Source organism: Ambystoma mexicanum, chromosome 8 (genome assembly GCF_040938575.1).
Source record: "Ambystoma mexicanum isolate Mex_15411 chromosome 8, UKY_AmexF1_1, whole genome shotgun sequence".
Lineage (NCBI taxonomy): Eukaryota > Metazoa > Chordata > Amphibia > Caudata > Ambystomatidae > Ambystoma > Ambystoma mexicanum.
Genome location: NC_090929.1, coordinates 839533888 through 839546838, shown reverse-complemented (window position 1 = coordinate 839546838; position 12951 = coordinate 839533888). Strand labels below are relative to the sequence as shown.

Sequence of the window (12951 nt, the reverse complement as noted above, 5' to 3'; positions counted from 1 at the left end):
TGGGGAGGAGCCTGGGGGGGGACAGGCCTCCTCCTCTGAAATCCTGCCCGCCCATTAGGCCCCCTACGTCAGCTGGGCTACTCACTCTGCACTGTCTGCAGTGCTTTGTTTGCCCGCTCGGCACACACACAGGGCCGCAATGAACAATGAAGAGCTGTTAAATTCCCTCTGCTGTCAAGACCAGCCCCTCCAATCAGAATGTAGTGCACAACTGTGAATGATGGGTCATTAGTGACTTAATGGTTTTGTGCCTACATTGTGAGGGGAGGGGAGGTGCAGTGGGGTTTGGTAGTTGGTGGGCACAAAAGCTTCTCTGCAGGAGTGCTTGTGACATCACACATTCCCTTTCATCAGCGACCCCCCTACTTTTGTCTGTGGCCCGCCTACTTTTGTCTTTTGCCCCCTCTGTGCCCCCCTAAATTTGGTTCCTGACAACGCCATTGCATAACAGAAGTTAAGGGTCCGCCTCCCGTTTGCCCTCCACCTTCAAAACCAACTTGGTTTCACGCCAGCATGAGATTTTCATGCTGGCGTTAAATCAATAAATTCCTATAGCAAACTATATTGAAATTATTGCAAACACTGCATGCCTTGCGTATATAGCAGGCAGTGTTTACTCTAGTGCAAATAGAGAAGTGTAAAGAGGCTTCCGCTGTCTCTTTACACTTCTCATTTCCACTCTGCAGCGCAAATGATGAAAATTGCCATGAGGGACCTGTTTGCACGTCAGTGCAAACGTAAGCTGTCCCCTGCGGTCAACTTCCGTTTTATTACGAAGCTAGCTCTCCCCGGACACGCTTTGCTGTGGCTCAGTCTGGTTAAATGGAAAAGAAAGAAAAGAGAAAGCGCACGTTTCTAATATGTTTAATTTGACAATGCTTGTGGGTAGTTTTTAATGGCTTTGGTGGTTCTCCAAGTTGAGGCAGTTTAATTTTCCTTGTGGCGCAACACAATCCTTTAGTTTCTCCATTAAATTTCAGAGCCTTGCAATAAGGACACACTTCAGTCATGGTGCCGATGAGAACATGCCGGCTCAAACTATAATCATCAGCGGGGTTGTACCGGAATGCAAAGCGATTGTAATTGCGTGATTGCTGAGCACGGAGTTGTGTTTGCCGCTGATCTACTGTTTCTCTATTTTAGCCACTCTCAGCCTGTTGCGTTCATTCTGTTGAGAACGAAGCAGATCTGAAGCTGCAGAACGTGATCACCGTGCTCGCAACCGTGCATCCTAAAGTCTGGCTGCACGTCGCTCTGCTGCTTCCTCGGCACATATTTGAGCCGGAATCGTAAAATAGCGTGTGTTGCTTTTACATCCAACAGATGGCGCTGTTTTTCAGAAAAAGCATGTTTTTACCTGTCACAGGTGTGACATCTATGTATAGTCGGTATTGTATGGGAGCGAGGGGTCCTCAGGCCCCCTCACGTCGTACGCTCCTCAGTACAAGGCTTGGACCACGTGCCTCCGGTAGTGGGACTGCCCCTTGCCCTTATGTAAAGTTAACCATGGTTGACTACTACATAGATGGGACTACTGAGCAGGACACGGGGCATCCATCTTTTTGTGCCCCCTTTCGACTCCATCTTGGATAAACAGGCCTCACTGCGATAGTACAGCAATGCTCAGCTCCCCTTCCACCGCAGCAGCCAAGGACAGACAGACACACACACACAAGGCGCGCAGCCAGCTGGCTGGCCCCCACCCTTGCACTCCCCCTACGAAGGAAAGCTCTGCACTTCCATTCTCACGCTGAAGCTGGAGAAAGTTGCAACAATCAATATGCTACAGTTTTCTTCCTCTGAGATCACTGTTCGTCTGAGAACCGGCATGTGAACCAGGATGAGCTAAGCACTTTCTGCTCGATTCGTTCTCATAAACGTGCAAGCCACCCACCCCCATTAGAACAATTTATTGCCATCCTGACCCTGCACCCCCTGTAAAGTATTTCTTTCAAGTGCCAGACCCTCGCCTGTGCTGCGAAACCCACCCAATACACTCCTTACTAACCTTAAGCATTTTTACTACTATATATGTTTTTATTTGTACTAATGAGTTTGAAACCTAGGAAAAGATGTGAAACACAGCCTGATTCTTCTACATGCACAATAAGGTCAAGGCCTCCAATTAAAGCCACGAATGACCCAATTGTACTGACAATAATCATTGTGTGTGACTTATGTAGAAATGTGACAAGTAGCATAAAATGTTTTAAATAATTTGTTATTTAGTGTGTAACATATTAGCTTAGGTAGTGACTGCAGTGACCGGAACCTGACCTCCGTGGAGCACAAGATGTTTGACGTCCATCATCTCGTCAGCCACTCAGCCAACCAGAAGGAAGAGATGCCACCCACACCTACAGCACCACACCTCCTGACCAATCGGGTCCATTTAGCATTTTTTGTTAGAGTTACTTTAATTAATATAAATATAAGTGTGATGTAATGAGGGTTGGAGGGGTTTTTTGGGTTATTTCCTAGCTGGAGAAATAAACCATCCTTTGAACTCTTGCAGCCGGGTCTCAGTGCCTCCTTCCCCGACAAGGGGTAGTGTTGGTTATTTTATTTTCTCTCACACGTAGTAAGACGGGGAAAGGCACCTACAGTATATAAAAACATGCGCCTATTCAAATGCAACATTGTGTCAACATTTCAAAGCAATCAGTGAAGAACTTTCGGAGATTTAAGATTTTGAACAAACAAACATTTACATTTTTATGTATATATATGAGCTCCATAGTGTTTCTTCAGGCCAAGCCGTGGCGGATCTGGAAAAAGATTGTTTAAAAGTCAACACACGCCTAAACCTGGGAACCACCTAACGTAAGATCTCTACGCCGATGACTACTTGAACTACCAGAAGCCACCAAATTGGAGGGAAGTAACTGGGAGACTGGTTGTGAAGAGCTGTATCGGCCAAACAAGCTACCTGGTTACGTACTCCGGCATCTAAAAGGAAGCAGCGCAGTTGGAATAGGATGGGGGTAAATGACCAAACCTTCAGGTCCTGTCAATCAACCTGGCTGCAGCGTGGAAGACCACATCCAGGGAAGCTAGAGTGGACTGCAAAAGTCCTGACAGAACCGAATTACCAATGTCCAAAGCCTGCTCCAGCAAAACGAAAAGGAACAGGAGTAATATATTTTAAAAAGTGAGGTTTCAAAGAAAAGGAGGATTACGGAGAAAAACCCAGAGATTTTAAACATGAAGCAAAACCCAGAGGCGCACCACGGATGGAAGCTTCGGACTTCAAAGAAGGAATAGAGTTGCTTCTCGGAGAGAGAGCAAATTAATGAAACTCAGTTTTTCACATTATGCCAGTTTCAGACGTTTGCCAGTTTCCATTTGCGAAGTTGGCACATCATGGCCGATTTCAGTATGCCACTTAGTACATCAATTCTAGTTACTGTACTTGCACTTTGCGCATACTGTGCAATATCATCCCGTTTCCAACCCCATATAATGGCTGGTTTCCTTTATGATCACTTAACCTATGATTGCCCGCCTTATGACGTCAGGTTTTACAATCAGTTCCTGGTGTTGTAAAGAAGGGAGTGTAATCTTCATGTTGGTCCAGGGCCTTAGCTTTCAGCGAGGTGTCAATCATCCGTAACCACAGCAGTAAGGAAAAGCTCTGCACCCGCAGGAATTCCCTGCCTTTGGCTTGCATAATGGGTAGGGTGGGCAGGCTATTCCACAATGTGTGTCTTGTCAGGCAATGATATGCCATGATGTAATATTTTATGTTATGATACATGTCATGTAATGATATATGTCATGGTATGTCATGTTGTGGTATGTCATAATATTTCATTTAATGGCATATCTTGGTATGCTATGGCATTTGAAGTCATGATATGGGTTCTATATGATTATACCGAATAAAATAGCAGAGAATTAATTAACAACAAAACTTTTGCAAAGAAAATTATCGATTTATTTTTTATTTTGGGTTTCCTCCCCAACCCCCCTGTTTCCCTATGCTTTTAAACCAACCACAACACCTTCCCCTCCCATTTTAACCTCTTACCCCACCCCATATATTTTCTTTTAAAAAATTGGTATTTTTTCATTATTTAAGTTTTGTTATTAAATTCATTCTCTGTTTTATATTCGTTAAAATCACTGGATACCATGGTATGTCAAGTCATATGGCATGTCCTGATATTTCACGTCAAGATATATAGCAGGTCATGATACATGTCATAACATGTTACGTTACATGATTTTTATTCTGTGGCAAATCACCACCATAGTGCTCTCCGGGCAGATGGCTTGTCTGGAATTTGGAGTATTGTGCCTCCCCAATCGCAGAGGGTATTCAGACCTTAGTCTACAAAGGAAAAAGCAGCAGGGTGAAGATAAGAGCATGGGCAAAGTGTGTAGATGCCGCAGAATAAGGTAGGGAACGATGGGGCAACGGAAAATGAGGCGGTTTCCAAGAGCAATAGGCAATAACGGCTGCATAACGGACTTGAGATGTGCTCAAGCTGCACAGTAAAATCATGATGGCTTTTTTGATCCAGGGTTAGATTTACAGTTTCCATGGGGAAAACTGTGGAATAATGATTGGGGTACTGCCAAGCCCAGGGGCCAAGTGTTTTTGGGTAGACTGTGTGAAAGGTGAATGTAGTTAGAGAACAAAAGGGCAGCAAGGGTTGCCATGGATCAGTTGATACATTCCAGGATATCTTTTGTAATCGAAATATAACATTGATCCTGCCCGACAAATCAGCTCCCACTAGAGCATTAAAGGTCAACATCAGAACCAAATGCCATGAAACATTGCCCCCCCTTAAATGATTATGGAGAGGGTGAGCTAGGTGACTGCACATCCTCTGGAGCATGGAAATGAGGGTTGATTACATTGCAAACACCTGATTAGTGTGGGTTTCTTTTAAACATCCTCAAAGAACTTAAATAGAAAACAGTGATACAAAATGATGCATACAAATGATTGCCTCAAGAGCTTTAACTCTAGTGCAGTGAACACCCCATCTCCAGTTAACAATGTTTGAACGCCAAAGCCCAAGTGTCCCGACAACTCACGGCCAACACCAAGTTCCATCTGCACTAAGTTCAATGCCGACCCCTGTGTAATAGAAACAAAAGCAATATTAGTGGCAGGATAAAGCAGTATGGCATAGCCCCAGGTCAGCACATGCTCTGAGTTTCTAGAGCACGACGTGGTGATATATGATATATGATAAGTCATTTATAACGCGCCTGTACACAAGTGTTTCTACACCCATAGTTGCACCATTGTTCTGTTTTCTGGGGCATGCATCAGAATACCATATCCTATGGGATTGAAGGACATGGATCAGGTGCTCATAAGTGAAACGTCATGCCAGGATATTTAATGTCACGATATCATATCATGATATGCTGTGAGATGTTTTGTGATATTTATGTCATGATGTTATGTAATGTGATATGACACATCATGTGCGTGTGTATGCATTGTCATTTAATATTTAATATATGGAATGATTTGTGTTGTGATAATCCACGATATGCCTAGTGTCGTGATCTGTAATGGGGGTGCCAGTAGGCTTGTGGCTTGGCATTCTTACAGTAGCAAGCTCCCAGTTTGACATTCCCAGTAAACTCGCAGTTTGACATTACCATTAAGATTGAAATTTCTAATAACCTACCAGTCTGACATTCCCAGTAAGCTACCAGTTTGGGTTTGTGGCTTTGGTGCACCAGTGCCACCCTCGATGCCCTTGACCTTGTGCCGTTTTTCCTTTGCTCCGATCGGAGGGTCCCAACATTCACCTCCACCCACATGTCTCTTCCCTCCCTGTGCCCGCCACTTTCCCTGAAACCACCAACGCTTAACGCCCACTATGCCCATCTCTATCCACTCCCACCTCCCCACATCACTTGCCTTCTCTGGCCCCTTTCCATTTCCTGTCTCTACCATGCTCCAGACCCACAATGCAGCAGCATTGCAGTAGCAACATGCAATGCAGTTACAGCACCCAGACGGCAGTACGTTAGAGACAGGAAACGCCAGTTTGGCATTCCCAGTCATTTCCGAATGTGACATTCCCAATAAGATCCCAATTTTAGAATGCCAGCGTGCTCTCAGATTATACATTGCCAGTGCCCGCACTGAAAATCTGGCCACGTCACCTGTAGAAGAAGGCTGAGTTGGCTACAACCTGCCTGTGCAGCCCAGAGTGGAGAGACATGATGCTTATTCCTATGCCCTATGAAAACAACATGACAAATAGTGTGATAGGATCTGGGCCCATCGACTGAAGAAAAAGCCTTACAAATACCTAGATAAAAAAAAAGAAGTACCTATGATCCCATATTATAACACCATCTTCTCAGAAAGCGCCTAAAATGGGGACAGTGGCACATTTGCCAAACAAGAAAGCATACCAGCAAATCTCTTTAATGTTAGTTCAAGCAACAGAGATGGGGTTATCGGCTCTTTTTAGGGGTTGTGTATATCATGTGTGCCACTTCGCAGCTGATTGAGAACGCTGCCGTAGAGGCAGGCCAGTTTAAATGGACCGCCTCTTTACAGAACCAGCAGCATCGCGTAGCCCATGTGTGGTTGGCATTGGGTCTGAATGATTGTGATGGCAGCAAATTGTAGGCAATGGTCTGTTGCTTCGTTTTCTATTCACTGTGGAATCACAGGACATCTTAGCGACTGAGTCAAAAGCGGATGTGTTCAGAGGGACATGCTGTGAGCATGCTTAGCTATACACTGAAGAAGTGACATGTTGAATGAACAATGGTAAAGCTGTTAGAGGATGCCAAGCTAAGGGAACTGGTCTTTCATTTGTAAGCGTTAGGAAACTCTGGAGACTGACTGTGCAATCCATTAGGTAGGCTAGATTCTTTTGTACACACTGTAAAGTTATGAGTTCTACAATCAATGGCAGAATTCCAAACAAAATGTGTTTTATAATTCTTCTTTAGTAGTCGAATTTCTGATCATTTATAACGATCTGCTCCCTTTTCTGAACAGGTCATGTTGATGGGATTGTGCGGACCTATGACCTCTTCACGGCATACAGTCCTGGATATTTTGTGGTGGACATCATGGCGTCAGATCTGGCGGGGCACAATGATACAGCCATCGTTGGTATCTACATCCTAAGGGATGACCAGCGGCTGAAGATTGTCATCAATGAGATCCCAGACCGGGTCCGTCAGTTCGAAGAGGAGTTCATTCGCCTGCTATCAAACATCACCGGAGCCATTGTAAACACAGATGATGTGCAGGTATTGTACGTTGTCCCAGAATCCTGGCTTGCGCTTCCTCAGTCAAAGAGCCAGGTATTTCAGAATGTCATCCTGTATAAGCATCTCCCCACACCTACACATAGAGTCAGTCATAGGAATCGATTGTATGTTTTGGTGGATAAGAAAGCATGTGTGGAGCTGAAGTGGCAAAAAGCAGAGCAGTTGTATGGCTAATGGGTGCTCACCAAAGCAATGTTTATAGTTTTATTATGCCACTCCCCTCCTTTGCACTCGCCCCTGAGGTTTCCACTGTTGCATATAAAGAGAAAGGCATGTTGTGCCACATTATTAGGTCAAGGTGCTTATTGAATTTTATGAACACATGAGCCAGTCATGTATTAAACTAAAATATTTGCATCAGATCTGCAGGATAATGGGCCTCATTCTAAGTCGACCAGTCTGGTAAAAAGAAATACTGATATTCATAGATACCAGCACTTTACTGGACCGGCTGACTACAGGTTTGCCGGTGGGGCATCTGGGTTACCTCCAGCTGAATGCTGGAGGTAAGGCAGGCGCCCTACCTGCAGAAAAAGCTCCAATTACCAGCACAGGTCCTATGGGACTCCATGAATGGGGATTTACACCGTCACTGCCGCCGGATCGGGTGTGGGAAATGGTAACAACATTTGCCAGTATCATGGCGGCTCTAATGCCAGGATACTGGCAATGTTGGAATGAGGCCCAATGTCTTTTTCCCACACCCTAATTTTCCCCATGCTATATTTTCCTTACTTTAACAACTGTAACCTAAATGGCGACAATAAATAATGTATAGATTTAAAAAAATAACAAATAAACGTCAACACAAAAAGGTCTACAAATTCAGTTTCAACACAAGGGACCTTTGTGTTAAAAGTTACTACTTAAAACACTTCACATTCAAACACTCAATAGTACTTATTGTATGGATGTGCATGTTCTGGTTTAATATAAAACAAGGGGACATAGTTATAGGGTAAAATAGTGTTAATAGAATTGGAAGGATAGAATGTTAAAGATACGCTTGGAAGGGCCCGAAGACATGGACTAGAGAAGGTTACAGCTGAGTTATAAGGATTGGGGAGGGAAAGACAAACCCAATATTTCTTAGTTTGTTGGTGGATTCACAGCTGTCCTCCTGATGAAACTTGCATCAGCGAATCCCTCCCTAATTTAATAAGAAGCTGAAATCATAAAATAATTGCTAAAAGTATTAATAATGTTCTCAAACGTACATCAGTTGAAACAAATTATGTAAAACGAATTAAAAGTGAAAAACCTTTAAATGTTGATAACTATATATATATATAATTTAAAAAGTTATAATAAATAATTTACATTTAAAACTGGTTTAACGTTTAGGGAATTTTGCTTTTGCTACCTTTTTTTCATTAACCACCATCAAGCTGACACCACTTATTGTGGGACTTGAAATATTTAATATTTCATTTCATCTATACAAAAAAAATGTTTCATGGTGGAACAAGCCATCAGGCATTCTTAACATATTACAGAACAGTGTAATTTACTATTATATCTATAGTCCAATAATAATGAGACCCAAAGCCTGATGATGAGTATGGACATGGTGTTACGAAATATATGTCAACATTTTGGTGCAGAAAAATTAAGTGCATATTGTCTATTCATATGAGGAAATTAAGACATGCCAGCATTTCATGGTCAAGACCTGATACCCCTTGGGACTATTGTCCTAGTTTTTATGTTTTTTTCATACCCATGTGTATCCTTCTTTCCATTAATTCGGGGTTGCACTTGACAGAAGTTACAAATCCAACATTAACACTAATATCAACTATGGTATTGATGTAACCTGCCTAATACTTGAAGGGATAAGGTTGGATTTATAATGATATGGAATGAATGCATGTACTTTCGATGTATATGGATGAATTTCTAGTGCTATGCAGTGAATGCTTATACCTTAACTATGTTATTCCCAATCTTTGTAAACTTTAGGTTTTCTTGAGATTGACCTTAACTCTAGATTTAAAAAAAAGTATATTTAATTTTAGTGTTTTTTTTGCAGGGAGTATGGCATGTTAAGGATGCGTGTATATTGTATAGGTGCATGTAGTAAGAGTGTTTGCTGTATGAGTGTATCAGCATGTGACCATATAAGTCATACGGTTTACAATTCATACATTTACTCAATTTACATCTTTCATACATAGAAAATGAACATTAAAGTCTGTTCTGAGTGATGTTAGTTTGTATACGTGTAGGAGTGTACATTTACGTAATGTACATTTCGTACACATGCATGTCGAGTTTGTGTTAAACATATCCATTAATTTAGCAAATGTCTTCTAGCCCTTCTATACATAGATGACTTGGTTGCATGAGTGTGCGTCACACATTGTGTGTCATAAGAGCTTGTGTCTAAAGAGTGTATGAAGTAAGGTGTATGAATGTTTGTTGTGTGAGTGTCTGGTGTATACAAGTTGTAAAGTTTGTACATAGTTTATATCACCAATATGTTTTGTATAAAAGTGTGTGCCATAAGAGCGTGTGTCATAAGAGCGTGTGTCATAGGTGTGTGCATCTGGTAAGTGTGTGTGTTGTTACAGTGGGTGTCACAAGAGGGTGGCGTAAGCATGTGGCATATGTGTGTGTGGCATAAGGGCATGTGGTGTAAAAGCATGACTTGTAAGTGTGAGTATCGTAAATGTCTTGTGTTATAAGAGTCTGTGTCATAAGAGTGTGGTTGTAAGAAAGTGTATCATAAGAAAGTATGTTGTAAGAGCATGTGGTGTAACAGTGTATCTTCTAAGTGTGTGTCATATTTGTGCCATATGTGCCTATGTTGTAAGTGTCTGTGTCTTTGTGATGAATCAACTCTCGGGGCACCAATGGTCCAGGGTTTAATATTGGTTTCTAAACCATCAATCAGCCCACCCCCTCTTGTACACTAGAAGGGATCCGAACAAATTGGGAATACAAGCAAATTATAAACCTCCTTCTCCAATGTTATGTTATGTTATGTTAGTCGTACTTATTGAGCACACGTTCACCAAAGGCATCTTGGCGCTGGAGAAGAGAGAGGAACAGTGTGCACACTACAACAGTGTTAGAACAAATTAGCTTTAAGAGCCTTTCTGAAGGCAAGGCGATTTTCCAATTTTTTTTACATGAAGCGGCAGTCCATTCCAAAGTCAGGGTGCTGCAACAGAGAAGGCCCACCCACCACAACGTGAACGGTGAAAGGCAGGAACAACAAGTAGGCCAGTAGAAGCCGACAGCGATGGAACATAGCATAGGAACTTAGCACACAGATATTCCGGCCCTTGGGACTGGAGAGCACGATGAACCAAGCACAAAGTTTTAAAAAGCAATCCGCTGGGAATGTTGGTAATATGGATGGCACGGCAGGCTTATCTCTGCATGGTCGTGGATTGTTGGTTAGTTGCAACACAGCCAAAATACAATTATTACCCAATGATAAAATGGACGGTCCAGTCAAGGATGTATAAAAATATCTACTTTATTATTATTGAACAGACAGTTCTAGCACACTACAAAATACAACACACCCTGTAAAGGAATGCAGAGGACAGACAATTTTAAGAAGGAAAAGGGATGCACTCCAGATCATGACAGGAGAGTCGTCGTCAAAGTAATGAATCGCAATAGTTCAAGGATAGCTGGTTTCAGCACAAAGAGAGCAATAGGTTGTAAAATGTCACTTGGGGCCTTCGGAGAAGGACTAGGGGGACAGAACCACAATGGACATTGTGCTTGTAGAAGTTCTTGGTGCTCGACATGGTTGAGTTGGTTTCAGGGTGCTTTGCAGCTCCTTCAGCAGCGTTCAAGATAGAAGAAGGCTGCAGGCTGGCCTCCATGGCGGCTCAAGGTCAGGAATCATTGTCTCAGTGCTGGTTGGTGGGTCTGAAGCACTAGTCGAAGCATGTGGAAGACGTTAGCGACTGTGGCGTGACAACAGTCAGTGGTGCAGTCAGTTGCCGCTCGAGGGGCTCTTCTGGCTCAAAAATGTCTGTTAAGGCAGACACTGATTGATGCTTGTTGATGCACCCCTAGGTTGTGTTGCCCTTTAAGGTGGATGGCCCAAAGTTGAGGAGAGTTTTGCAGGTAACAGCCTTGTCCTTGGTTTGGTTCAGAGACTCTCTGGCATGTCCCACCTAGGAAGCTTGCTTGCTGAGCCTAGCAGGGCACGCTGTGTGCTGGCTGGATACACGTTCTGGAGCTGCTAGAGGGTCCTCTGGATTCAGTATCTCCCTCTGTTACCTGGGAGATGTTTAGGGGGGATCTTGCTTCCCTCTTTGGAAATCCTGGCCTTCCTTTACTGGCTGAAGCTGTAAGGCAGACTGTACCTTCAGCCAGGGTCCAAATGAGTTCTTCTTGTTACTCCTTGCAAAGTCTTCAGATGATCTGGTAAAAGATGGTATCTACCCTCTTTTTAAGCCAAATGGGCCCCAGTGATTGGTGTAGGCCTTAATGAACCAATCCTGGGTCCCCACCAACAATCTCCTGTATGCTTGAGGTCATAACTAGAGTGCTTTGCAACAGAAAAGGTGAAAGGGGGAAAACATGTAATACTAAGTCTCACCCACCTTCTTGTCTGTTGTGGATCAAAGGATCTCTCTGGTTAATTGAGCTCTCTGTGGTGCCTGATTAATGTGGCATGTTTCCCTTGAAGCTGTGGCGAGACCAAACCTTTGGTCACCATCAAATCACATACTCGTACCTTCTGAATAGGTCCTCCTGCGGGGCTGACCACTGTAAATTCATAGTCCCAGGCATGGAAAGCCACTGCCCATGATATTGAGAGGTGGAAGCTGGCTTCAGGTTGACACAGTGCATATCAAAGATTGTTGGGGCTTTCATGTCCTTTTATTAGTGCGGTGACCAGGCCTCCCGTGGGCCTGTTTGAATTAACTCTGATTGGTGTGCAAAGTGCCACCGGCAGCTAACAAAGGATAGGGCAGATCCATGGAGCGTTTGTTAGTCAATTAGGCTGGCCATGGCAGGAGAAAGAATTTGCATTCCCCCTTCCGAGATGCCTTAATGTACTCTTGGCTGTCATATTGCAACTAAATTAGATGGGGCATGACGCTTGTAGGCTGTGTCCACCCAGAGTAAACAGGTCCATGTGTATGTCATGCAGTGAGCATAGGAAATTGTGTTCGGATTAGCCCACACATTTTCTGGAGGTTGATCTACCATCATTCAATTTCATACAACATTTAAATAAAGCCGAGGTGAGCGCAAACCCACCATGTTGATGGTCGAATTCCTCACATGCCGCCCAGCCTCAACATGTGAGCCACCACCCTACTGAGGGCCTGGTTCGTCATCAAGGTGAAAGTACCAGCTGAGGCCATCTGCATTTCCATGCTGGGAGCCTGGCTTGTGCTGGATGTCCATAGCTAATCCTGTAGGCATATGGCCCAACGCAAAAGCTTAGGGTTCTCCCCTTGCATGGCCTTTAATCATCGAAGAGGCCAGTGGTCTGTCTGGATCGTAAAGTGGGACCCAAACATGTAGGGTTTCAGCTTCTTTATGGCAAACACGACTGTGTAAGCCTCTTTTTCAATGGCAGCCCAATTCCTTTCCCTTTTCGTCAATCACCTGCTAATGTAGACAACAGGTTGCTCCACCCCTTGAGAGTTCAGCTGAGCTAACACTGCTTCATTTCCGTAAACAAAGGCATCTGTC

The 12951-nt window shown here is 43.5% G+C and overlaps 1 protein-coding gene across 3 annotated transcripts in view; it reads left to right on the top strand.

The window, feature by feature from the left end:
• The window catches only part of CDH23 (cadherin related 23), a 3939560-nt gene that overhangs the window by 3814300 nt on the left and 112309 nt on the right, over positions 1-12951 (top strand). For all 3 annotated transcript variants that reach the window (XM_069610726.1, XM_069610725.1, XM_069610724.1), the window contains one exon: positions 6995-7251. In XM_069610726.1, coding sequence (XP_069466827.1) covers positions 6995-7251 — 257 coding nt within the window. The remainder of the gene's footprint in view (positions 1-6994; positions 7252-12951) is intronic.